The sequence below is a fragment of the Mastigoproctus giganteus genome, chromosome 5 (assembly GCF_048544385.1).
Source record: "Mastigoproctus giganteus isolate SK-2022 chromosome 5, ASM4854438v1, whole genome shotgun sequence".
NCBI lineage: Eukaryota > Metazoa > Arthropoda > Arachnida > Uropygi > Thelyphonidae > Mastigoproctus > Mastigoproctus giganteus.
In genome coordinates, this window is record NC_143579.1 from 38,974,974 (window position 1) to 38,999,794 (window position 24,821).

General features: G+C 36.2%; 1 protein-coding gene across 1 annotated transcript in view; it reads right to left on the reverse strand.

Annotated features, from left to right (window-relative positions):
- Positions 1-590: 590 nt before the first annotated feature.
- LOC150085317 (vesicle-associated membrane protein 3-like) overlaps positions 591-24,821 on the reverse strand; it is a 36,871-nt gene continuing 12,640 nt past the window's right edge. The window contains exons 3-6 of the mRNA XM_090373151.1: positions 20,325-20,403; positions 6,841-6,920; positions 4,253-4,304; positions 591-1,466 (exon numbers count right to left, since the gene is read on the reverse strand). Coding sequence (XP_090229277.1) covers positions 1,441-1,466; positions 4,253-4,304; positions 6,841-6,920; positions 20,325-20,403 — 237 coding nt within the window. The 3' untranslated portion in view covers positions 591-1,440. The remainder of the gene's footprint in view (positions 1,467-4,252; positions 4,305-6,840; positions 6,921-20,324; positions 20,404-24,821) is intronic.

Sequence of the window (24,821 nt, forward strand, 5' to 3'; positions counted from 1 at the left end):
GTGTATTTGAAGGAAGACTGTTGAGGACATATAAGTGAAAATAGATGCACATTGCAGTGCTTTTCTTTATTTTCAGCAATTCTATGATTTTTATTTTAATATTTCTTCTTCTGATAAAATTACAAGTAGATAAAATGCGCACATTATCAAATTGGAAGTCAGTGGATCAGAGATAATAAGTGAGTGCTTTAACGAAATGTCACTTAAAGCTGAAATATAAAAAAATAATAATAAAATAAGTGTAAATTATACTTGTGATAACTTAAAGTTTTATTTTAATTAAGGTTTACGCTAGTTCAACAGAACAAGTAAACAAAAAAAGAAACATTTTTTATAAAATAAAATCTGCAGTAAAGTACATTTAGTGAAGATCAGTTGATAAGTTTGTTCTAAGTTATAATATTTCAGGCATCATGCCAAATAAAGAGCACGTATATTATCAGCGAAATAAAAAAATAATAATAGAAAATAATAAACATCTATAAGCTGGAAAGCATGATGAATAATAATAATAATAATAACAAGAATACAGAAACAAAATTAAGAACCAGAATAAATTTTTATCACATGCGTAATACTTTTGCTAATTGTCATAATAGTGTTCGTCTCTCTCTCTTGAAATCCAGTTATGACGAAAATTGAAATACCTTTGTGGCTTGTAGCATTTCCTATACCATTTTACTCTAAAAACCTTTTATACACTTTCCTGATTGTAGTACACATTCTCAAACTAAAAGCAAATACGCTTTTCAAAGCTTCAACTGCAGCTAGAAATTCCGAAGCGACCTCTGGTGTATAATCTTTGTATATACGAAAATATCTCACATTATAAACTCTTCTAGGTCAATAAATTAGGCTGTAAAAATCACATATTCCTAATTATTTTGACCTTCATGTTGCGTGTGCAGTTTTATAAAATCGCACAAAACGAAAGAAAGGAATAAGGAGAAGATTCTATTGTCGAAGTTTACTAAAAAACCTATAATTTATCTTCCTTTTCGTTGGACAATCGACGAACACAAGCCTTCTATTTCAGCAATAAATAAAATGTAAAAGAACGAAATGTATGAATAGTACGCATTTATAATTTCCCCCATGTCTATATAAAGTGGCACTAAGAAAGTGAGATTTGCCAGAAAAATACACTTTTACATCTACATAAATAAATGAACATGTATACAGATACACATATACTGCACTTGTTTATATTCTACATATATATATTTAATATATATGCATAGGCCCAGAGATTACTGCGTTTGCATTACCACAGACTGATAATCCGGATAATGAATAAGGATAAATATACAGTTATATCTAAATAAGAGAAATTTAAAACCACATTCAACGAGATTACGGTTGGTAGCTTCAGGAGCAATTGAAATTAGAAGCTTTCTCCAATTTTAGTAAGGGAAGTCCTGAACTGACAGGATACGAGATTCATCCACTTTTTGTGACAGCCCATACTGAAAGCGTAAATAAGAAAAACTGATAAATATTTTATTATCATAAGCAACTAGTTAATATATTTATGCATTACAGTAAAAAAGTTACTTGCAACAATTTGTTCTAAGCAGATAAAATAATACGTTTATAGCCACATGCAGTGATTGCATTGGCTACATCTCGAAACTTTTTAAATTTTATTAATGGACGTAATGTATAAATATTTTGTACACCTTGCATGCAAAATATTTACATACTACACCTTTTAGCAGTCCTCACGAGTAGCACAGTGGATATAAACGCTATCCTCCACATACCGAGTTGAAGAGGCCCGGATTCGAATCCTATCAATGATGTAAGGAACTTTTATGGGCTTTTTTCATTCCATGGGTGAGTTAATCGGTGTCTGGCGTGGAGATGGGCAGGTAAGATAGCTCTTGGGTAGCCCTAGTATGATTTTTTTTACATTCTTGAGCATTACAAAGAAATTTAAGAAAGTGTAACATAGTAAACATAAAATGAAAAGAAGTTAATTTTTATTTCACCTTCGTGTATTCATTATTCAAAACCCAAATGCATTGCCAAATCCTGGTCTTATTTCAATGTGGAATTACTGAACATTGGGATAAAGTATTATTTATCCTGCGATATCCTTTTTATCCTTCAAATATAAAATATAGAATAGTTCTAAATATATTTATCAGTTTTAAGAAGTACATGATATTTTTAAGCTTCTACTTTTTGATTGTTCTAAGAGGGATTGGAACATAAGCCTTTTCTACACAGCATAGAAGGATTAACCTCTGTCCTGAGATGATTAAATGAACTCAAAAAAGTTGAATGTAGACAATAGATATGTTTTAACAACTAACAAACTATTTGAGATTTGAAACAGCTAACAGAATATTTATTTGAGACTATTTGAAAAGAAAAAGAATAGATGACCACTAACTTAAGCAATATCTAACAACGCAACAACACGTCGTGTAACCTATAGAAATAATACATATTTAAAAAAAATAATAATAATCTTTGTTACACGACGTGTTGTTGGATATTATGCTCAGAATAATCGCCCGAGAGGGCATAAATTCAAATCGAGGAAAGACAGTTGTACGATAGATGTGCAGAAGTTTGCTTTTAGCCAGCGTGTGGTTGATTGCTGGAACAAATTTCCATCTGTCGTTGTAGAAGTTGATAGCTTAAATAGATTCAAGGCAGAACTGGACACACATTTGGAGCGAGTGGATGGGTGAAATGAGAAGGGTCTGTGTGTGTGTTTTTTTTTGGCTGATGCTATATAAGCTTTCTTTCTTGCATCATGTGCCCTTGCTAATGCTAATGCTAACATTGCTAGTATTGCGCTGCTCATACTGCCCTCCATATTCTGTTTTTATTTTCTGTTATCAATTTCATTCCTTCTTTGTTTGGCTGTAGTCTAGTCTAGCAGTGAGTGGTTAAACTTTTCTGTTCTTACTGTTGCTGCATTAGGGTCTCCGTGATGTGATTTTATTGCTTCGGCGAGCTGACGCTTTACTTTAGTTAATGTCTGTCTTCGTCAGTTGCAGTAATTTGCACCACGTTTGAAATTCAGTAATTTTCACGACTCTTGTATCCAGGGCCCTCTGACGAGATTGGATGCAACGGTCGTCTGTGCTTGTTCCTTGCTGTTGAGTTTAACGACACATAGGCTGCTAGGGCCATATTGTGTCTTTCTAATGGTGAATATGAAATAATAACTATATTTTATGATATATTCCTATCCGATTTAGGAAAGGTTCCTTGCTGTGTTTATCTTATATCTATTTTCTTTTGTGGTTGGTTTCTTGTTCCATTTTAGTGATATTATTAGTGACACATATATATGTGTGTGTATTTATATATATCTAATAACGTATGGATGTAAATGTGCATTAATTAACGATGGCCATAAACAAATGATAAGTAATTGATTATTTGGATAATCGAAATAATTGATAATCAAAAACAATATGTTAAAAAATGAGAATGGAATAAATAACGTCAGTTTTAATCCTTCCACTATCATTTTCTTTATATACGTATATAAACAATGTGTATACTGTACGTTTATATACTTTATATACTGTATATAAACAAAAAACATATATTCTGTTTGTTTGCTGTAGAATTTTAGAGCATAAGCAACTTAGGCCATATTGTGCTGTATATATTATGTCTGTAAATTGCGTGTGTTTTGTGGTTAGTTTTCTCTTTGCTAGACGAAAAACCGAGTTTCCCAAAGATAAAGCCACACTACTCTCGCCCAAAACTTGGCCATGTTGTGAAAAAGCTCATAAAAATTCCTAAAGTTATCCACGAGATTCGAACTTTTCCTGCCCGATGTGGGGTGGAAATCGAGTACTAACTGTGCTACCCGCGAGGGCCATGTATCTTCTAGCTCTTCTGAAAGTAATAAACAGTCAACGTTAGAAACACATATCTATTAAGCAATAAAGGAGAATATAAGTTTTGAAAGTAATCGAAATAAATATTTTTAATTTGCATTTGTTTTTATTTATTTGTGAATAATTGAACATAGGATAATCTTTCTACTGTTATCTTCCACTCAAATTATGATTTCGATTATTATTATTATTATTTTCAAATTATTATTTTCAAATCTTGAGACTCGAACATACAGAGGAATTGATAAATATATCGAGAAACTGCATCTAGTATTTCTTTAAATAATTAAGGAACATTAGCAAATGATATTAGATGCAGGATAACACATTAAACTGTTCTCGACTAAATTCTCCTATGCTCTTTTGTTTAAGACACTTACCAATTATTACGACTATTACCACTAATCCTATTCCAATCATTATGGCCAACATCTGAAAAATAAAAGACAAAATATTATGGACAAAATTACACTTATGAATTACACTTTTTCTATAACTAGTAAGCAAATATTGATAAAAATTAAATGCTTTCAATAATAAAAAATACATTAAAATTATTGCTAGGTGATGTGTGTGTGTGTGTTAAGTGCCAAAGCGAGTAAGGCTATAAGGCGTCAGTATATTGTGTTTGTAATTGCGTATATTCTTAGGATAGTTTGCGTGTCAGTTTCGGATTAGAGTTAATTTTATTTTATTTCTTAAGGGGACTTACAGGCGAAAGCTTGTGTTCTTTATGTTTTATCTACATTTTCACGATTACAACTTTTATGATATTCGTTCAGAGCAGAAACATGTAAAGCTTTAATATCAATATAATTATTTGTGCAGTGAATTGATCCACAAATTAAGGTGAGCGAGTGCTTTTTCAGTTTTCAGAGTACTTTTATTTAAAAAAATCATAACAGAATATATTGGTGAATATTAGACATATATTGATCAAACCATGGTTAGGTTTGATCAATATATTCAAGTGGACATCTATAGGCATTCAACGTTAGTCGGGAAAAATAATGGACATAATAAGTTTAGATTGTAGCTCGATAAAAGCAATTTTTCATTAGACAGCCCAAAGACTAGAACAGTGGCCACGACTGCTTGTCTGTGGAGGAGGGCTGTATCAGTTTCTTTCTCCTGGAAAATCGGGTTATTTATTCCATAAAACAGGTAGGAATTGTGACCACTGTTCTATCCTGATTTGACTATTCTTCCATTAGGATGTTTGTCAGCTGTTGTATGGGGGTCGGTAGAGAACTGCGAAGCCGAACTGTCTTTTCCAACATATACAGACATTCCCAACTGGATTCAGATCAGGAGAATTAGGCGAGAAGGATAGATGTTGGAAATCTCGGGAATGTTTCTCGAACCATTCAGATGCAATGTTTGTACAGTCGCGTTCTCATCTTGAAAGAATCCATCGCAATCCGGATAAAAGTGAAGCATTGCAAAGTAAAGTTGGTTCGATACGACAGAAATATATATTTTATTTTTTGTTTTTATTTTTATGATTTACGTTTTTATTTTATTAAACCGCCTTCTTCAATAATGCTTTTGTTAAAGAAGGCGATCCCAGTCAGCTTTCCTGCCAACCTCACCTAACCATCTTTTGCAATACTATACAGGTAATTTATAGCAACATATACTACCACTAGTTGGTTATCATTCCTGGCAAATGGACATTGCCAAGGATCGTTCGCCAGCGAACGGATGATATCAAATGCAGCATCAACCGTCTGCCAGCGTTGATAACATCATATACAGCATCAACGTAATACCTCCAATTTTGAGGATATATCAGTTCAATACGATATATCAGTTCGACTTTGCATTCACTACATAAAATCACAATCAGGAAAAGTCAAGAACTTTGTAACCACAACAACATATGCAACTGTTGTAACCAGCATACAGCAATGTTGAAGTGTATATATATACTGTAGGTAACACGACCTTCTTACAATATGAATAGGCCAAGTCCGTACCTACAGAACATGTCCCATGCCATGATGTCTTCCCATTCCAGTAGGCTGAGTGGTCGTTACCAGACAGTCTGGATGCATTATTTCAAGAAATTCAAGCCGCACTTTCCCCATACTATTGTTGAAAAAAGGTGTAAATCGAGACTTGTTAGACCGCATGATCTTTTTTCACTGTTCCACAGTACAATCGTGCCGTAGACGAGAAAAACTTTCTTATAGGTGCTCTTGAACTCCTGCTGCATAGTTCAGGAGTTTAAGTTTTTCAGTCTGCTGCACACTGGACCTTCTATTCTGAAGCATAATTCGCTTTAAATTCGTACGGTATCGTTTTTCGAGTGCCGACTCTTTCCTGTATTTTTTCCTCTTTGAGCTGCATTTACCTTTTGTTTTCCACTCATTGTATGATTTTGATATGGCTTCTTTCGACACACCAGTAATTCCTTTGTTTTCTTAATTGTGTTCCTGTTAAACGTGCTCCAACAATATTACCTTTGTGAAAATTGGAAAGATCGCTTGTCTTCCACACCGGTTCGACTAAGAAGCCTCAGTATTTATCTGACACCAAGAAATTTATGATCATACCATGTGGCAACTTACATTTGCGTACTGTACGTTTAATTATTCTTTATAATTTGTTTAAAATGATAATGGTATGCATTATTATCCAAAGTTAATCACTTGATTGAACAGCTGTTAGCTCATAACTGGAGAATTGCTCTTAATCTGAGGTGAATGATGTTACTCTGGAAATTAAGAATTAAATGAATTAAAAACTCGCTATCACTTGAGCAAAATAAGCAGTAATATTGCCACAGGGAATATCCATGATGAATGATCATATTTTAGAAAGCCAAACGTCAGAAGACAGCACCAAGGAATCTTGACAATTTTAGCCTATAATGATGAGCATCGTAGTGTTGCTCATCATTATTCGAGTGACCTAAAATGGATGACCCGGAAAAAGGATAAGAAAAAAGAATATCTTAACGTACCTTGCAGTTCTTCCACCAAAATTTTCTTTTCAGTTTCCCAGTTTTCTTTCCAAATTCGGATGCTTCTTCTTCTAAGGCTTCTGCAGAAGATAGAGAGATATTAAGTAAGCATACTAAAGGGCAGATGGAAGCAGAAATTCATTAGAAACGCTAAAATTTACAGAAAAATACATCTGTATCTTGGAAATTACAGAGAACATATTGACATAAGTCGTGTAAATCAAAGAAAGCGTATTAAATTAAAGTACAAAATACAATAAGGAAAGCTATTGAAAGAATACAATAATACGAGAAATAAAAAAAAAAAATTAATAATAATTACTTTTTATTATCATCTCTTTTTTTATTCTCTTTAATTCGCCTGACCAACAGTTCCTGACAGTTGTATTATATTTAAGATTTAATGTGTAAGAAGAATTCTTTAATTTTAAAGTCTATTCAAAAAGAACAAAAAAACTGGCACATTTTAAAAGCCTTCTTGAACGCGTATTCTTTATATACAAGCTATGCTGACACATTACGATTTGAGCTACCTTAGTGCTAACCAAACAATATTCAACTCTGCAAATGGTTATAGCTTGACCAGTTGCAGGTTACTACTCCTAAAGGAGTCAATGAAACTTCCTATTCATCAAAATTAAATAGAATGTGATGACAACAAACCAACAGATATTTATTTATAAAAATCAAATGTACACAAAGGAGAAAACCCCATACAGAAAGAATGATCAGCAAACACGACAATGCAAGAATCTGATATAAATAAAAGCAATGCAACTACTGCAAAAGCTAAAAGAAATCAATCAGAAGAAGACTCTTTTCAGTCGGATGTGAAAGCCTCAACTGAAGAGGAAGCGAAATGAATGACCTATTAGCTGTCTTGTTAGAGATGAATTTTCTTGAGGAGCAAAAAAAAGGCCTTAAAGAGACCTGTTGAAAGGTCAAGCTGATACTGGATGACAAAAGATGGATTGGTTAATAAAGAAGAATATTTTGACATCTAATTTAGTAGCCGGAATGCGAAACTTAAGCATTTGTTTGGTGAATAAAGAGGAACACGAAAGGCCAGTAGGTCAAGAAGTTGAGGGCCATTGAGGCCATTGAGGTTTGGCTAGCAATGATCTTGTTGAGAAATTTTAAATCAAACATTGATCGATGGTAGTGAAAATGTTTGCAAAGCTGATGGTAAAATATAGTTCTGTGGAACATAGGCTTTTTGAAGTTGACAACTTTATGAAATTTTTCAACGCAGGAAAGCATATTGCTGGACGTTTTTTTTTTTTATGTAAAACAAGAAATCCTGGTAATACTGTATAAGACAACAACAAAACTAGAAATGCAAACATACTAATAAAGCGAAACATTGGAAGAAAAAAATAAATAAAGATGGATAAAAAAAGTCAATAGATAAATATATAACAAATAAAAGTTAAAAATTTAAATAAGAATGAATGAAAGTGTCAGCGTCCATAAAGGGAACCAAGACCAGATCGTTAATAAGAGTCAATATTGTAATAAGAGGATTAAATATACTCTAGTTAGTTCTAAAAGAGATGAAAAAGATCCTAGAGACAAGGCTGTCTGTTAGGAACGTGTAAAGGGATAAGGAAAATAATTGTATTGGGGTTAAAGAAGACGCCTAGATCTTTAAATCTAATAACCCTTGAAATTTAACAACTATTAATAGTGTATAGTTAAGATGTGAAGTACAAAAACATGAAAAAGACTCACATAGCATTTTGAATACTGACTGAGAATTTATTGTTGCAGCCATGCACTAAAAGAAGTCGAGATCTAGGTTGTAGAACTGAACCGTTTAAAATTTGAGCCATCCTATAACATTTTAATTCCTGAAAACACTAAAGATTTTGCCTCGAGGCTATTGAGCAACAATGTTGAATCACTAATATATAGAGTAAACAAGAGTGGGCCAAGTGAGGAGCCTAGAGGAACTCCACCTTTGATATGAAAGAGGGAGAATCCGAACTGTTTTTTTTTTAGGACTCTGCAAGATTATTAAGAAATATAACTGCGAATCCATTTTCACGTGGTTTAAGTCTTTCTTAGTATCATTATAATCTTTTAATGAAACCAATTTCATTGTTTTTATTATGCGATGGTTTTATTAGTAATTAGATTTATTTTTTAAGATTGTAACCTTTCTATTTTAATACTGAAGTACTAAAGGCAAGTTTTTTGCTTCTGTTGTTTTTATCTACCGTACCCTATCATGGAAGAAAATAAAACGTATTCTCCACTTTACTCATGGCGTATACAACCAGAAAAATTCGCCAAATGCACATACACACGCAATCTTACAGACTCAATAAATATAGAACGCTGGCAAATGGAGAAATTCGCAAATACTCAACAGTAAGAAACAAATATTATAATTAAAAAAAAAGAACTTTTAAGAGGTTCTTTATTGCAGAAGAAGGAAACCAATAACAGGATGACTTTACCGTAGTACTACTAAAAATACACATTGGGTATGCTGCTATAATAAGAACACGAACAAAGGAACCGAAGAAGCACTTGAGAATTATCGAAGCGAATAGCGTAGGACGTATTGACAGATACTTGAAAGCGCTCTGTGTCGAAGTGATTTATGTACAGTAAACATGGTATTTTAAAGGCAATCATAAGACATTTCTCAGAAAGAGCTGAAATCCCAGCGAAGTCCTAAGCATATTACGTCCAAAGATATTTGAAGAAGACGGATGGGTTGTCATCTTTCAGATAAAAATATTCTGATGCCAAAAATAAAATTTTATATACGAAGGTTCAGCTAAAAGCCAACAAACTTGACTTTCATTTTGCTTTGTAATGAAACAGTTAAGAGTGGGAAATAATGAAATGCATAATTTACGAGATATTTTGGGCAGTCATTGGGGGATAATATTCAAAGTTAGTGCTATTAAGTTGAGAAATACTTCCCTCGAAGACGGTAGAAGCTTTCATGGGCTCCATTTTCACACGGACTGAGTTGGTCATCTCCAGCGAGGGTTGCGTGAGTTTTTAGTCTGGAAATTCGGGTTTTTATCCCTCAAAACAGTAAATTGGACAATAGAATACACGCATACTTATTCTTCATATCGGTAGTTGCTTGGGCGTAAAATATCAAACGACAACTCTGATTTTTCACACCACAGATATCAAAAACGATTGGTGAACACCCACAATTCCAACTTAGGAGGGCGAGGTGTATGATGAATCTAACGCAGCTTCTGAAGCAAGGCAGAAATGGATATTTGTGTATCAAAAATCATTAGATAATTAGGCTAGCGAGCCGACAGTAGCAAAAAAGATTAATAATTTGCACTCGGTAGTGACCGAACGTGTCGCTGTTGGACTGAAGAGAGGGAATGTTATCGATGGAACACATTAGCACGACAAAGCGGTAAACATGTCAAACATAACGTGACATACAAACTGTCGCCGTAGTTCAATGTGATAAGCATTTATCATTGATGAATTGGACTTCGATCTTTCTAGGTTCCTAGTTGGATGATGGATTGGGTTTTCAAAGGTGATGGAGTGTGTCCCTGCGGCTACTCATATATCACTGTGTTGAAATATATTTAGTCACAGTGACCAAAGCTTCTGCTGCGTGAAAGATAAAACCATATCTCGAGAAAGAGAGGCTGATTTACAGTCTTTTCATATACTTCAAAATAGACTATATGAACACAGCTTCGAAGTGTTAAAGTGAACTAGTATTACAAGAAATATTTCAGTCAAGCGTGTTTCTAGAGTGTAATAGAACACGTTTTTCCGTTACATTGTAACACAACAGTCGGAATGGAGGAAAAAAGTCATTAAAGAAAACTTTGATTTCATTGGTATGTATAGGTCAGTTTCTAAATTAATCAATTGTCTTTCTTTTCTAAGTCTATATACATATGTTTTTTTTGTATGAAAACCCCAAACACGAGAGGTATTAGAACCTATAGTACTTAGTACCGTGCATGGGTTGCAGGTTGAGAAGACAAAAGAAGATATTTGTTGATATTAGACTTGAACTTCGGTACACTGTAATTTTCAGGAAATACATATGAAGGAAGGTTGTTCTAGAAAACGGCAGTTGAATGAATAAACGAGGAAGATGAAAAGTTGGTTCTGTGGGTTTGAAGTTGGACAGTAAATGGATGTTGGCTGGTGGCGGCACGTGTTCGGACTGTTTTGAAAGAGAGAGCGGGAATTATAGAAGTTAATTCAGAAGAACAATACCCATGGAAGTATCTGTAGAAAAGGCATGCAGCAGAAACAGTACGTGTATGAGACAGCGAGTGGAGAGACTCTGTTAGAGATGAATCATCAATTAACCTAACTGCTCTCTTCCGAATGGAATCTAGAAGCCTGGGAGAGGTTTTGTGGGCACTACCCCAATTCTGGGAACAATATTCCATGGTAGGGCAGATTTGCGATTTGTACAGAGTGAGCAGCTGTTTGGAAGAAAAGTAACGCCCAGAGCAAAAGAGAAAACCAAAACCAAGTTTTTTAGATGCAGAGGAAGCAATATTTGTAATGTGCTTGTACCAAGAGAGATTAGAAGTCAGGGTAATCCCCAAAACAGATATACCTCATTCTGTCAAATTCATCTGTGGTCTCTACCGTTCTCCCAACTCCACTAATCACTTGGAACACTTTGACTTCCCTTCTTTGTAACTTAACTTTCTCAAGACCAACTTTCCTAACAGTAAAGTAATTTTCCTTGGTTATTTTAATGTTCACAACTCCAGTTGGCTTCTGTTTTCCAGTCACACAGAATCAGCTTGTCGAAATGCTGTGGCTTTGCAATTACTAATGATCTCGCACAGATTGTTCATTTACCTACCAAACTACCGGCCAATTCTAACCATACGGCCAACAAACACATTTGATATTTTTCTCACAAACAACCATTCTAAGTACACGGTCGAAGTGAGTGGTCCTTTAGGCACCTCAGATCACAACTTGGTGATTGTCTCTTCTCCAATGGAGCCTATATCTCATGGCTATTCCCAACCTCGTGTTGTTTGGCATTACAAGAATGCAAAATGGAATGACCTGCGAGATTTCTTTTCCTTGGTCGGATTACTGTTTCAAAACTTTTGACGTCAACATTTGCTCCGATCGTGTCAGTAAAATTATTCTTGTAGGAATGGAATCCTTTATTCCACATTCCACCTTAAAATCTCGTCCTTTATCTAAACCTTGGTTTCCAATAAATATTCCAATATTTATAGCAATGGTGATGGTTTGTGTTAAGTGCCAAAGCCACTAAGGCAGTGGGCATTAATTTTTCATGTGTGTAATTGAGGGTGTTCTTCGGTCAGTTGCTGGATGAAAAAACCAAATTTATGGAAGTAATAAACCACGCAGTCTTGCCTGAGGCCTACTAGCTCAGCTACATTGTGTAAAAAGACTATAAAAATTCCTTGCGTCGTTGATAGGATTCTAAGGCTTTCTTCCACCCGTGTGAGGAGGACGGTGATTATAACCATTAGTGCCCTATGAGGGTTATATTTATGAACCATAGAGGTAAATTATACGGGAGATCAGTCAATAAATAAAATAAATTTCACTGCCAAAATTATATCAAAATTATAGTTTGGACATAAATTTGGTAAAAAATTATTATATCCAGTAATTATAGTCAAAAGTTGGTTAAATAGCGTTTAGTCAACTTTTGGCTATAATTACTGTTTCAATCGTCCTGGAAGTCTTTCCACTAATTTTTGGTTTAAAGACGGTAGTATTGTCTCACAACTTTTAAAGATTTTTGTGAACTCCATCAATGAAGAGGACCGTATTGGTCCTCTTCATTGATGGAGTTTACCATAATTTTGCATTCCAGTTCATTCCAGAGATGCTCAGTTGGGTTGAGGTCGCAGATCTGTGCCGGTCATTGTTACACATACACAGTTCTCGCTTAACCCGTTGACCGGACACAGAAGAAATGGACTCTCGTACGCTTCACTGATGAATCCAGATACGGTCTTCAACCGAATTCTTGATGCACTTCTGTCGGAAGGGAACAGGAACTCAGATTCCAAGCCACTATCATTGCGTGAACAGAAACGTCTGGAGTGGTAAAACAGCACGATCTGCAATCACTGTCAATGACGTGTAGATTTCAATGTTTCCAAGTTCTAGAGAAACCTCACAGAGTTGTAAGATATCGAGATTTGATCCTTGAACCTTATGTTCATTCGTTGCAGTAGTAATTGGTCCAGACTTTCTTTTCGTGGAAGATAAATCATGTTTCCACAGCATTCTCATAGCGAACCCTTACCTTTAAAACGACAGTATAGCTGGTATGGATTGGCTAGCCACATCCCTGGACTTCAGTCCAGTAGTGAATTCCTAATGTCTTCTACTGAGGGGATGAAGATTCAATCACTGACCCTGTCCAAAATCTCCATTGCTTCAGCCCTTACTCAAGAATGGGAATTGATATCTCCAGTCTCGTTCTCAGCACGAGTAATCTATTGACCGAAGGTTATAATTTTGGATTGCAATTCGTCCAGTCTATGCGCATTGTTAAGGTACTTTAAAACGAATGAGTTATGAATTTTGACATAAACTAATAAACGATGTTTATTTGAAAATACACATTTGCGTATTTGCGTTTGTTTCTTAACTTTTTAGCACTAGTGTACGTACAGTTAAAATCAAATATCGGGAAAACTTTAATAAAGGCCAATAAAAAAAAAAAACAGTTGAAAGAGAAGTCAGAGATTAATTTAATGGTAAATTAATCTTAAAACTAAAGTTCCAAATATTCATAACTAATTAAAAATCGAATAATCCTCGTGAGGACATTGACATAATTTTTTACCAGGTTTTATTCATTTCATGCTTCTCTAAAATATACTATGGAAATGGGGGGAAAAAAATCACATACGCAGGAAATTATTTAAATAATGATAGAAATCAGTCTTTTACAACCAAGAATTAAATACTTTTCTCTACAAGTCCAAAAATACTTAGATGGAGAACTTGAGCTCATATAAAACATGTTTATAAAAAAACGTAAATATCTTGGAACTTTAATTCATGGCACTATCAAATAAGTGGAGAACAGAATTACCTTAATGTGTTTTAGGTTACTCATTGTCAATTCGCTGGCTAGTTGCCAAAGATTTCTAGGAACAGAGATATCATCTTAAACGTTTACTTCATATGAAAGTTTAGGAGTTATGTTAAAAAGAATCAAGTTAGTTAATGTACGCAGTGCGTTAAATTTCGGTCACTTTAAGAAATAGTAATAATCCATGATTTATTACTACTTACAAACCGAGAACATTTCGTTTCTACGCATCCATCATTTTGTCCATCCATTCCGCCAACCAACTCATGGCAACAAACAATATGTGGTGCTCCAACTACAACGTGAGGTGTGGATGAAATATAATAAAAAAAGTAATAATAACAGCCGGATTTCTGTTGGTCCGATTTTAATAAAATTTGGGGTGGCTCGATAAATCTTTCTAAAAGGCCCAAATATAAAATTTAATGAAAATCCACCTACTGGGAGTCGAATTTTAACATGTGGACCATGGTGAAGATAATAAGCACATTATGCATATACAGGGTGATTCAGGAGGAATAGTAAATATTTTGGGAGGTTATAGTCGCGATTATTCTGAGTGAAAAAGTTCATGTAAACATGTGTCCAATTCTCAATGGATACGGAGATACAGCTGTTTGAAACTGGCGCGCACAGCTCCCTGAATCAGATGTGACCAAGAAGCAGTTATCCTCATGCTGTTTGGTGTTAGAAGTGTTGTTAAGAATGCCGCACATCTTCACACATGTTGAATATGCCGGTATGTTGTTTGTCTACGGTTTTTGGGATCGAAGTGCTACTGCTGCTTGTAGAGAATACCATCGACGGTTTCCTAACCGCAGATTACCGGATTCAAGAGCTTTTACACCAAACTGCGTGAGACTGGTACAGTTCCCAGTGCTCATATTTCTGAACGTGCAAATGAACAAAATGTGGATGAAATATAACACATTCTTCAGTCGGTAGAACGTAGTCCTATTAGCACGGCTTGTAGCCATTCTACATACAACTAATCGAATATTAATTCCATTAATACAGTTCAGCGATGAAACTACTTTCACCCATGACGGTAACAACAACATCCAATAGGTGGTCAGACAAAAATCCACATGTCACTGTAGAAACAAATTTTCAACATCGCTTCTTTGAGGTGCCGTCGATAATCAGTTCATTGGGTCTGTTGTGTTACAAAATCGTCTTACAGGGCCGCAAAACGAACTTCCACTACTAGTATTAGCATTAGCAAAGGTACATGATGCAAGAAAGCAAGCTTATATAGCATCAGCCAAAAAAAAAAAAAAAAAAAACCAACCCTTATTTCACCCATCCGCTCGCTCCAAATGTTTGTCAGGTTCTGCCTTGAATCTATTTAAGCTATCAACTTCTACAACGACAGATGGAAGTTTGTTCCAGCAATCAACCACCCGCTAGCTAAAGGCAAACTTCCGCACATCTATCCTACATCTGTCTTTCCTCAATTTGAATTTATGCCCTCTCAGGTGATTATTATGCGCAAGAGGAAGACTTCCATCCTCATTGAGCATGCCCAGACCATTCAAGACTTTATACACCTCAATCAGATCACCTCGCAGGTGCCTAGCCTCTAGACACTGTAATTTGCAAAATTTAAGCCTTTCTTCGTAAGAGCAACCCTTTGTTCCATTCACTAATCTTGTTGCACTTCTCTGTACTCGTTCCAACAGCTCTACATACTTCTTGAAATGAGGCCTCCAGACCTGCATACAGTACTCAAAATGTGGCCTGACAATTGCCTTTTCAAGGGGATAATCACCTCCTTATTATTGCTAGAAAAATTCCTGTATATCATTGAAAAGACACCATGAGCTACCCTTGAAGAACGTCTGCACTGCTCAGAAAACTTCATATCTGGCTACACAATTACTCCCAGGTCCTTTTTATTCTCTACTACTGTCAGTGTTGTACCACAGAGTTGATACGGTACTCTGGGATTACTGCTTCCCATATGTAGTACTTTACATTTGTCAATGCTAAACTTCATTTGTCACCTCTCAGCCCATCTGCTGAACTTTTCTAGATCCTGTTGCAGCAGTGTACTGTCATTAGTGTCATTAACAACCCTGCCAATCTTCGTATCGTCTGCAAACTTGGACATTAAGCCTGATATACCATCATAAATATCATTTATAAATACAGAAAACAGCAATGGACCCAATACTGAACCCTGAGGGACTCCACTAATAACATTAGTCCACGAAGATCAGTGTCCATTGATTACTACTCTCTGTCTTCTCCCACTCAACCATCCCTTTATCCATAGCAGCAGTTTGCCTCCAATGCCACACTGCTCCAATTTGTTTAGCAGTCTTCCATGTGGAACAATATCAAAGTCCTTTCTAAGATCCAAATATATGATATCAAAGTTATTCTTTGCAACCAGTTCCTTTGTGACTACATCATAGTATCCAATCAAATTTGTCAGACAAGACTTTCTCTTAACAAACCCATGCTGTGTCCGAGCTATAACTGAAGTCTTGTCTAGATGATTCTTTAACCAGTGCCTCCATTAATTTTCCTGGAACAGAAGTTAAACTCACAGGTCTGTAATTACTTGTGTCAGCCTTTGATCCTCCTTTGTGGATTGGGGTCACATACAGGCCTGACGTAGCCCAGTGGTCAGGAGCGAGAGTGCATAGCACGCGTTCCTTGAGTGGACCGGGGTTCAAGCCCGTGACTACTAAATACGATAAATATTTGTATTGACGATTTATTGTAAACTCCACTGACTTGGTTGTCGTGCCGGAGTATAAACAGAAAATTTGCACATCTCCAATCAATGAGTACCTCCACTGAGTACAGGGAAGCTCTCATAATTATGGCTAAGGGTTTGCTTACTTCCTTTGCCACCTCTTTTAATATAACTGGATAGATTCCATCCACCCTAGGTGCCTTTTGTTATGTTTATCTTCAACAATTTCTCCTCAACTTTACTCTCAGTTATTACAAGATTATCTAGCTTACTGCCAGAGTTTAATTTACCTCTGGCATTCCCCTCCCTGAATAACTCCTCATGTGTGAATGTTGATTTAAAATACTCGTTTAGTTTGTTAGCTACCTGAGCAGGATCATCAACAGTTGAACCATCGATATCAAGTGGACCAATCAGATTCATCCCCTTCCTTCTAGAGTTTACATAAGTAAAGAACTCTTTGCTGTTTTTCTTCGCATCCCTTGCCAAAGGTTTTTCGCAATCTGCTTTCGCCTGCGTAACCTCCTTTGTAACTTGGTTACAGATCAACTTGTATCTATCATAGGCTTCTGTGTCACATGTTAATTTATATGTATCCCATGCATTTTCCTTCTCTGTCACATGTCTAATTAAACATACCAACAAAAAATATTGTTCAGAGGCTGAACAATATTTCTTTGTTGGTATGTAAAGCTTCCAAGATTAACTCTTTGGATGCTTCCCATTTTGAATTTGCTGTTGGTAACATCATCATTTGGTCCCACAGTATAGAATTTAAATGCTGTCTCAGACCACCGTAATCGCCTTTGCTTTCGTAAAGGCAAAAAATCGCCTTCATCAGGGGTAAAGCCCTTCCCTTTACCCCTGATGGTAGTTACCTCTTTGAGTAAATCCCACTTCAGCACACTGTGATCACTGCCACCTAGTGGTTCCTTTATCTGCAGATTCTTAATGCATGAAGAATCACTACTGATAATCAGATCAAGAGTATTACTCCCTCTAGTTGCCTCCCGAACATGCTGATGTAGAAAACAATCATCCAATAAATCCACAAAATCCTTCCGAGTGTGCAAGTGACCAACCCACAAATTCCAGTCAATATCCGGGAAATTAAAATCCCTCATTATAAGACACTCCGATTTACTGGCCCATTCTATTTCACTGTACAGTTTCTTATTATACTCATCAGAGTCATTAGGCCTATAGCACACTCCTGCTCTCATTTTTCCTTTCCCAGTGCTTATGTCACACCAAACAGACTCAACATTGCATTGTCCACCCACATCAATTGGATGCACTTCCTTAGATTTTATGTTTTTCTTAACTAACAGCATAACCCCTCCTCCTTTCCTATCCTCTCTATCCTTCCTATATATATTGTACTCCCCAAATTCCAACTCTGCACTGCCTATATTTGTGTGACACCACGTCTCTGGTATCACAACAATATCTGCCTTTGATGTCTTGACTAGCACTTCAAGCTCATCGAATTTATTAACTATACTCCTAGCATTGGTGTACATGCAAGTATACATGCACCTGTTTCTACTCTTAGTTACCCTAACACAGCCCATGTATTTACTTGTTCCACTACGACTCCCAGCAGTCATGGAAATTCCCATTGCTTTGCTTTCCAGGCTGCTGCTGAATTGCATTTCAATAGAAGTTTCAATACTATTGGACGATGTTCCCTTGGCTACAAGGATTGGTATGTACTTTCAGCATGACGGAGCTCCTGCGCATTACACCCGTCTGATGATACAATATCTAAATCTAACTTTCCATGAACGATGGATCGGCCGCGTTGGTCCTGTTCATTAGCCACCAAGGTCTCCAGACCTCACCCAGTTAGATTTTTGTTTGTGGAGCTGGATGAAAAGAGCAGTATACAAAGAAAAGGAAAACACAAGAGACGAATTGCTCTCTAGAATTTTGGATACTGCTGCCCTCATAAAGGAACGCCAATACGACCTCAGAAGAACAACACGTCATATTGTCATATTACCACAAGAGTTCCAAATTGCATTGAGGTTGGCGATGGAATTTTCGAACATTTATTGTGAATTGTAAAAAAAAAGTCAATTATTTGTGTTTTGTATCATTCAAAACTATAATTATATGTATCACCTGAATGATTCATCCATTCAGGTGATACATATATATTTAATTCAGTTCGATTTAAATATATTCAGTAGATGTTAAAGATAACTGAAAAATATTTTACTCTCATTTATTAATGAAAACACGTACACTTTACAATATAGCTGCCAAAGGGAGCAGCTTTAACATTTTTTGAAGAAACAGAAACGACAGAGTAAGGAATATCACGACGTTTCATTTATTATAGATTAGTAATGCTCTGAAAATGATGGAAAATGGAAAATCCATATTGAGTCATAAAGTAGCTGTTCGTTTTCAACAGTACCTTGCCTTTTTTATCAGAAACTTGCTGGAACGAGGTGATATTCGCGGAAAATATCGTCACGAAAACGATATAGCACTATCTCCTGAAAAAGATTTGATGACAATTTCGGCTGTGTAAGATAGTTGGAGAAAAATCTGGTAAATTTATCTTTTTATCAGCAGCGCAGTTCCTTGCGAGACTGTCGAATTATCTGATGGAATTTCGTACATACCAGTTTCAGTGATGTTCTTTTTCCAATTACGAAACGGGTGATATCTTTTTAGCCTTCTATAGAAACTGAAAGAATAGATTAAATACAAAGAATAAAGTGTGGTCTCTTATCTGTTCAGAACCTATACGAGTTAACGAATCAGAGACCCAAAGTTGTTCATATAATTTGGCCTTTTCATCCATATAAACATAGGAGAAGGATTAAGGGCTTGATTGGATAAAAAATTTTGATCCCAGAGAAAATTTTGATTACGATTTAGTGTTATTCAAAAAAAGTGATTAGGATTTTAGTTTTTTCTAAACATTATCATGAGAATTCCATTTATTGCAGCAGTTTTTAACTTTCTATAGAAACTATAAGATAATTTGTTAAAGATAAATCTTTCGTATATATTAATAAAACTGAAATGAACTCCATAATATATTTAACTTCCAGCAGCCACCCAATAAAAATTATTCTATCCACGTGTAATTTCTTGGAGTAACCTGACTACACGTTTTATTAACCCTGGAATCGTTGAGGCTGCCGTCACTTCCATCATGCATGAGATCATGGAACAATGGAGTCTGTACAAAAGATGCAAACTACTAGAAAGTCTTTACATTAAGCTCCTAATACATAATCTCATAAAAGCCTAGTAATATTGTTCGCGGCGGTGGGTAAAGGGTTCATAAACTTATAACAAAGGAAAAGGTGAAATAGTGGTGTGGCAGAAAAAAGATCTGTGAATACAGAAGCACGCGAGGAATTTCGGCTTTGGCCAGTAAAGTCAGCAGTTTCGTATCCCAGATGCTGTAAATATTGCTCAAGTAGTTGGGCTTAACTTTTATACATTACAGTATTATTTGATTAAAGAGAAACACACGTTAAAGTAGATTTTTGATTTCTATGGACCTTTATGTCCTGTTTAACTCCAACGATTACTTATGTTGACTGTTCAAAGAAAGCCACTTTTAATTCTGTTCACTCCTAGAATTTAATCTTAGGTATAAAACATGTTAGTTTTGTTAAGTACTATCAAACATACTATTTTTAAGTTGAAAATTAAAGTGGGTTTTAAGATTACCTGCTCGATCATCTAGATCAGAAAGTTTTTCATCCCTCTGTAGCACTTTATCCACATTGGTACGCATTATATTAACCACCTGCAATTAGATATGAGCAGCAACACAAAAAGTAATGTAATCGATTATTAAATATTTAAAAGGAATATTTTTGAACACAAAAATCAGCTTGTTTGGGAAATATTCTGTTATAAGAGTAAGTAGATAAATAAGGTGAATATCGTTTAGCCTAAAAATGTAGTACATTAATTCAAAAATTTCTGATTTTAAATCTAACCATCTCACATCTATAAAAATTTGTCAGAGATTCACAAATTTCTGATTCTCGGAGAAGAAAGTATAAAGAGTGTACCCTGCCAAAATAAGAAGGAAAAAGCGTGTAGGAAAGATGTGGTAAGATCTCGAATTTCAATTATTGAATAGATTTCGGGGATGGTCTGTGGTTGGGCAAGCATTATTCTTCATCCAGATGACACCTCTTTTGAGAGAGTTTTGTCAGTGAGAAATGAATATTCACCTTATTTTATGAATCGCCCTTATACAGACATTACTTAGGAATATTTTAATGTACAATAATAATGACAACACATGCGCAGTTCAATCTCATTAGAACTGTTTCATCCTATTAACAAGTTCTGCATTATTTACACAGATTAGAAATAGTAATTTTAAAATTCCACCATTTAGAATATAATATACTGGTATGCAAAACTTAAGGACCAATACTATTTCTAAAGGTTACAACCACAAAATATTTACTGATGAGAGTAGATTCAGTCTCAGCAGTGATTCTGGACGTCAGCTAATCTGGCAAGAGGTTGGCACACGGATCACCTCTCAAACATCACTGGAAGGGATCGATATGGCGGTCGAGGTGTTCTCGTCTGGGGAGGCGTTATCTTGGATGAACGTACACAACTCCAGATACTGGAAGGCGGTACTGTAACCGGTGCACGCTACTGTACTGAGGTAATCCTTCCCCATGTGCATCTGTTCCGAGGTGCCATTGGCCCCGAGTTCGTGTTTATGGATGATAACGCCACGCCCCATCGCACTGCAGCTATCGATATGCTTTTGGAAAGTGAGGACATTATTCGTATGGATTGGCCTGCCCGTTCAGCCGACCGATCTAAATCCCATCGAACGCACATGGGGCGCTCTGGGGAAACACTAGCGGCACGTCCACACCCACCAGAAAATGTTCACCAGCTGAAGATGGCGCTGACAGAGGAATGGACGATGTCACCGCAAGAACTTATCAACAACATTGTTCTAAGTATGGACAGGCACTGCAAAACCTGCATCGACATTAGGGGTGGCCATATCTCCTACTGAGGGCCACCTCTTTCTTTTATTCCATCTTTGGCAGTGATGCATCTGTATCATGGCAGCCAGTGCTATGTCCCTCTGTACCTACCGTTTTGTTTCCGTTGTTGTTTCCTTCATCATTTTGTACCTCACTAGGTTTTTTGGTATGCTTTTCCCATATCCAGGCCACTCCTAGGAGAAGCTACAGGTGAAAACTTTACTGGTCCTTAAATTTTGCACACCAGTGTAACCTTTAACTCAGTGAATATTTGTACTGAATTAAATCTCAATTTTAGAAATTATGTACGAAATATTTTCTTTTATTAAACACAGATTTTAATGGCTTTCTTAAATAAAGGTAATGGTCTTTTATGTATCTATTATACCTATTTTACTGTTGCCAGCCAGACTTCCTAATTACAGCTCTTCATTAAAGAAGCATAGATAAGAGGGGATTAAAGCACGATTAGTGAAGTAGAGCAAGATTTCAACGGTTTTTTAGTATATTGTAAAGTTTGTTTTAATACGTTTTTTCCCCGTAATAGTTTGATTTATTTTTTATATTATAAATATCATTTTTTGAAAGTTTCTTTTATTAATAATTAGTAAATTTGATGATGGTTATTCGTCAAAGGGTACCATGACTCATACGGAAATAGCCGATGGCGATTTCTGGGTGAGTTATGATTTTATCCTTTGCAGAACCTGTGGCATGTATTCCAAGGTCAACCTAGTGGATAATCCTAGCTCAATTGGAGATTATTTTCTTTGTCACCATTGTAAGAATTGCACCGATCTTAAGTTACAATTTGGTGAATTGCTAGAACAATTTGAGTCACTGAAAAAACGGGTGCTTGCCCTCGAGAATAATGGAAATGGGAGCTCGTCAGCGACTCAAGACTTTAGCAACCTACCAAGTGATGCACTCCCGATTCGGGCCCCAGTACAAGTGCAAACTACTCTGGTTCAGAAGGACGTAGTTCTATTAGGAGACTCCATTGTCAGGGAAACGGGAAATATTTTTTTTTTAATAAGGATAGGTGGACTAGAACCAGGGTATGTCTCTGCCGGGAGCAACTATTAATGATGTCACCAACAGACTGTCAGATTTTAAGGGGGGGAAAGAGAATATTATTATTCATGCGGGGACTAATGGCATTAAGCTTACACGATCTGACGATTTGTTAGACAAATATAGGACCATGCTGAAGAAATGCCGCGAATTAGGTCACAATGTATATGTGTGTGCAATTTTCCAGACCTGATCATGACCCATGAACCAGATGACATAATAGGCTGACAGTACAGAACCAGTAGCAGGAAGTGATCACGGAGTTCTACGGTGGACGACGAAGGGAGAGGTAGCAGCAGTGAAAGGCAAAGGAATTTCAGGAAAGGAAATTACGACGACTTAAGACGTTGTATGGCCTCTATTATCTGGGTAGATATCTCACAGGGAGCGAATACAATTGAACTATGGTATACCTTTAAAACATTAATCACAGAAGCCGCGAATGCTTATATACCATTAAAAAAATACTCCACGAGGACGATTCCAAGTTGGATGAATAATAAAGTTTCCAAATTACATGAGCAGACAAAGACGGCATGGAAAAGTTAGAGAGAAATAGAAAGTACCGAAGCCTATAACAGCTACAAATCGATCTATAATAGTGCCACAGAAAAGGTTAGGCTGGCAAAGGCAGATTATGAGAAATCGCTGGCAAAAAGATCACGGGGATGGAATAAGGAATTCTTCACATATATAAATGCAAGAAGAGAAGAACAAACCAGATCGGACGCTTATGTAATAGATGTGGGATAGTATTAGATACCCCAGCTGAAGTTGCAGATGAACTCAACAGTTACTTTGCATCGATATTTACAGAAGAAAACCCCTTTATGTCAATGAGAAATTATGGAAGTTAAGTTGAAAAAAAATGGAATTAATGATGTCGGAATTTCACATGTTTATTTAATGAAAAAGCTTTCCAGCCTACAGGACGGTAAGGCTCCTAGGGTTGATGGCATATACCCTATAATCTTATAGGAGGCGGCAAGTGAGTGCATTGAACCATTGAGGCTAATTATGCCAGCATCACTAGACTCGGGAGTGATTACGTTGGATTGGAAAAGTGCTAGTGTATCTCCAATACATAAGGACAGTTCTAAGAGTGAAGTGGGAAATTACCGGCCCCTTAGTCCATCAGTAGTAGGGAAAATCATGGAGACAATGATCAAAGTTGGAATTCAGGATCATTTCGATAGAAATGGTATTCTGAAGGATACTCAGCATGCTTTTGTAAAGAGAAAATCATGTTTAACTAATCTGGTCAGCTATTTCGACAGGGTCACTCAAGAGCTGGACTTTGGGAATAATTTCGACGTTGTTTATTTGGATTTCAGCAAAATGTTTGACTCAATCCCACATGAGTGGTTACTTTATAAGTTGGAACAGGTTGGAATCACAGGGAAAATCCTTAGATGGATAGCTGGATGGCTTCAGGGCAGGAGGCAGAGGATTGTGATAAATGGTTATTCCTCAGATAGGGTTGATGTAAGAATTGGGATTCCCCAAGGATCAGTATTAGGACCACTGTTGTTTTCGATTTTCATATTTGACATCGATGAAGGGGTAGAGCGCGCGATGTCTAAATTTGCAGATGATGTAAAGATTGGTAGGGTAGTTAATGATTGCCGCCAAGCAGCGCTTCTTCAGAATGACCTAGATAGATTTCAGAGATGGTCAGAAATATGGCAGCTATGCTTTAATACAGCAAAGTGTAAGGTATTGCACCTGGAGAACAATAACCCCAAAATAACTTATACACGTGGAGGAGTTGAACTAAAGCCGGTAGTGGAAGAAAGGGGCTTGGGTGTTACGATACGGTCAGATATCAAGTTCTCTGAGCATTGCAGACTGGTTGCAAAAAAAAAGCCCACTAAAGGTTCTCGATGACGCGAGAACCTTTAGTGGACTTTTTTCACTCCGTGGTTGGATTAGTCGGTCTCAGGCGTAGATAGCAAGGTTTTTCCCTCAGAAACTGGGATTTTTTTCGTCCAACAAAATCGGCAAATCGACCAGAGAACACACGCAATTTACAGACACGAATACGGGTTTATGTAATCATTTACGCGTAACCCTAATATAATATATATTTTTTTTGGTTGCAAAAGAGGGCCCATAGTGT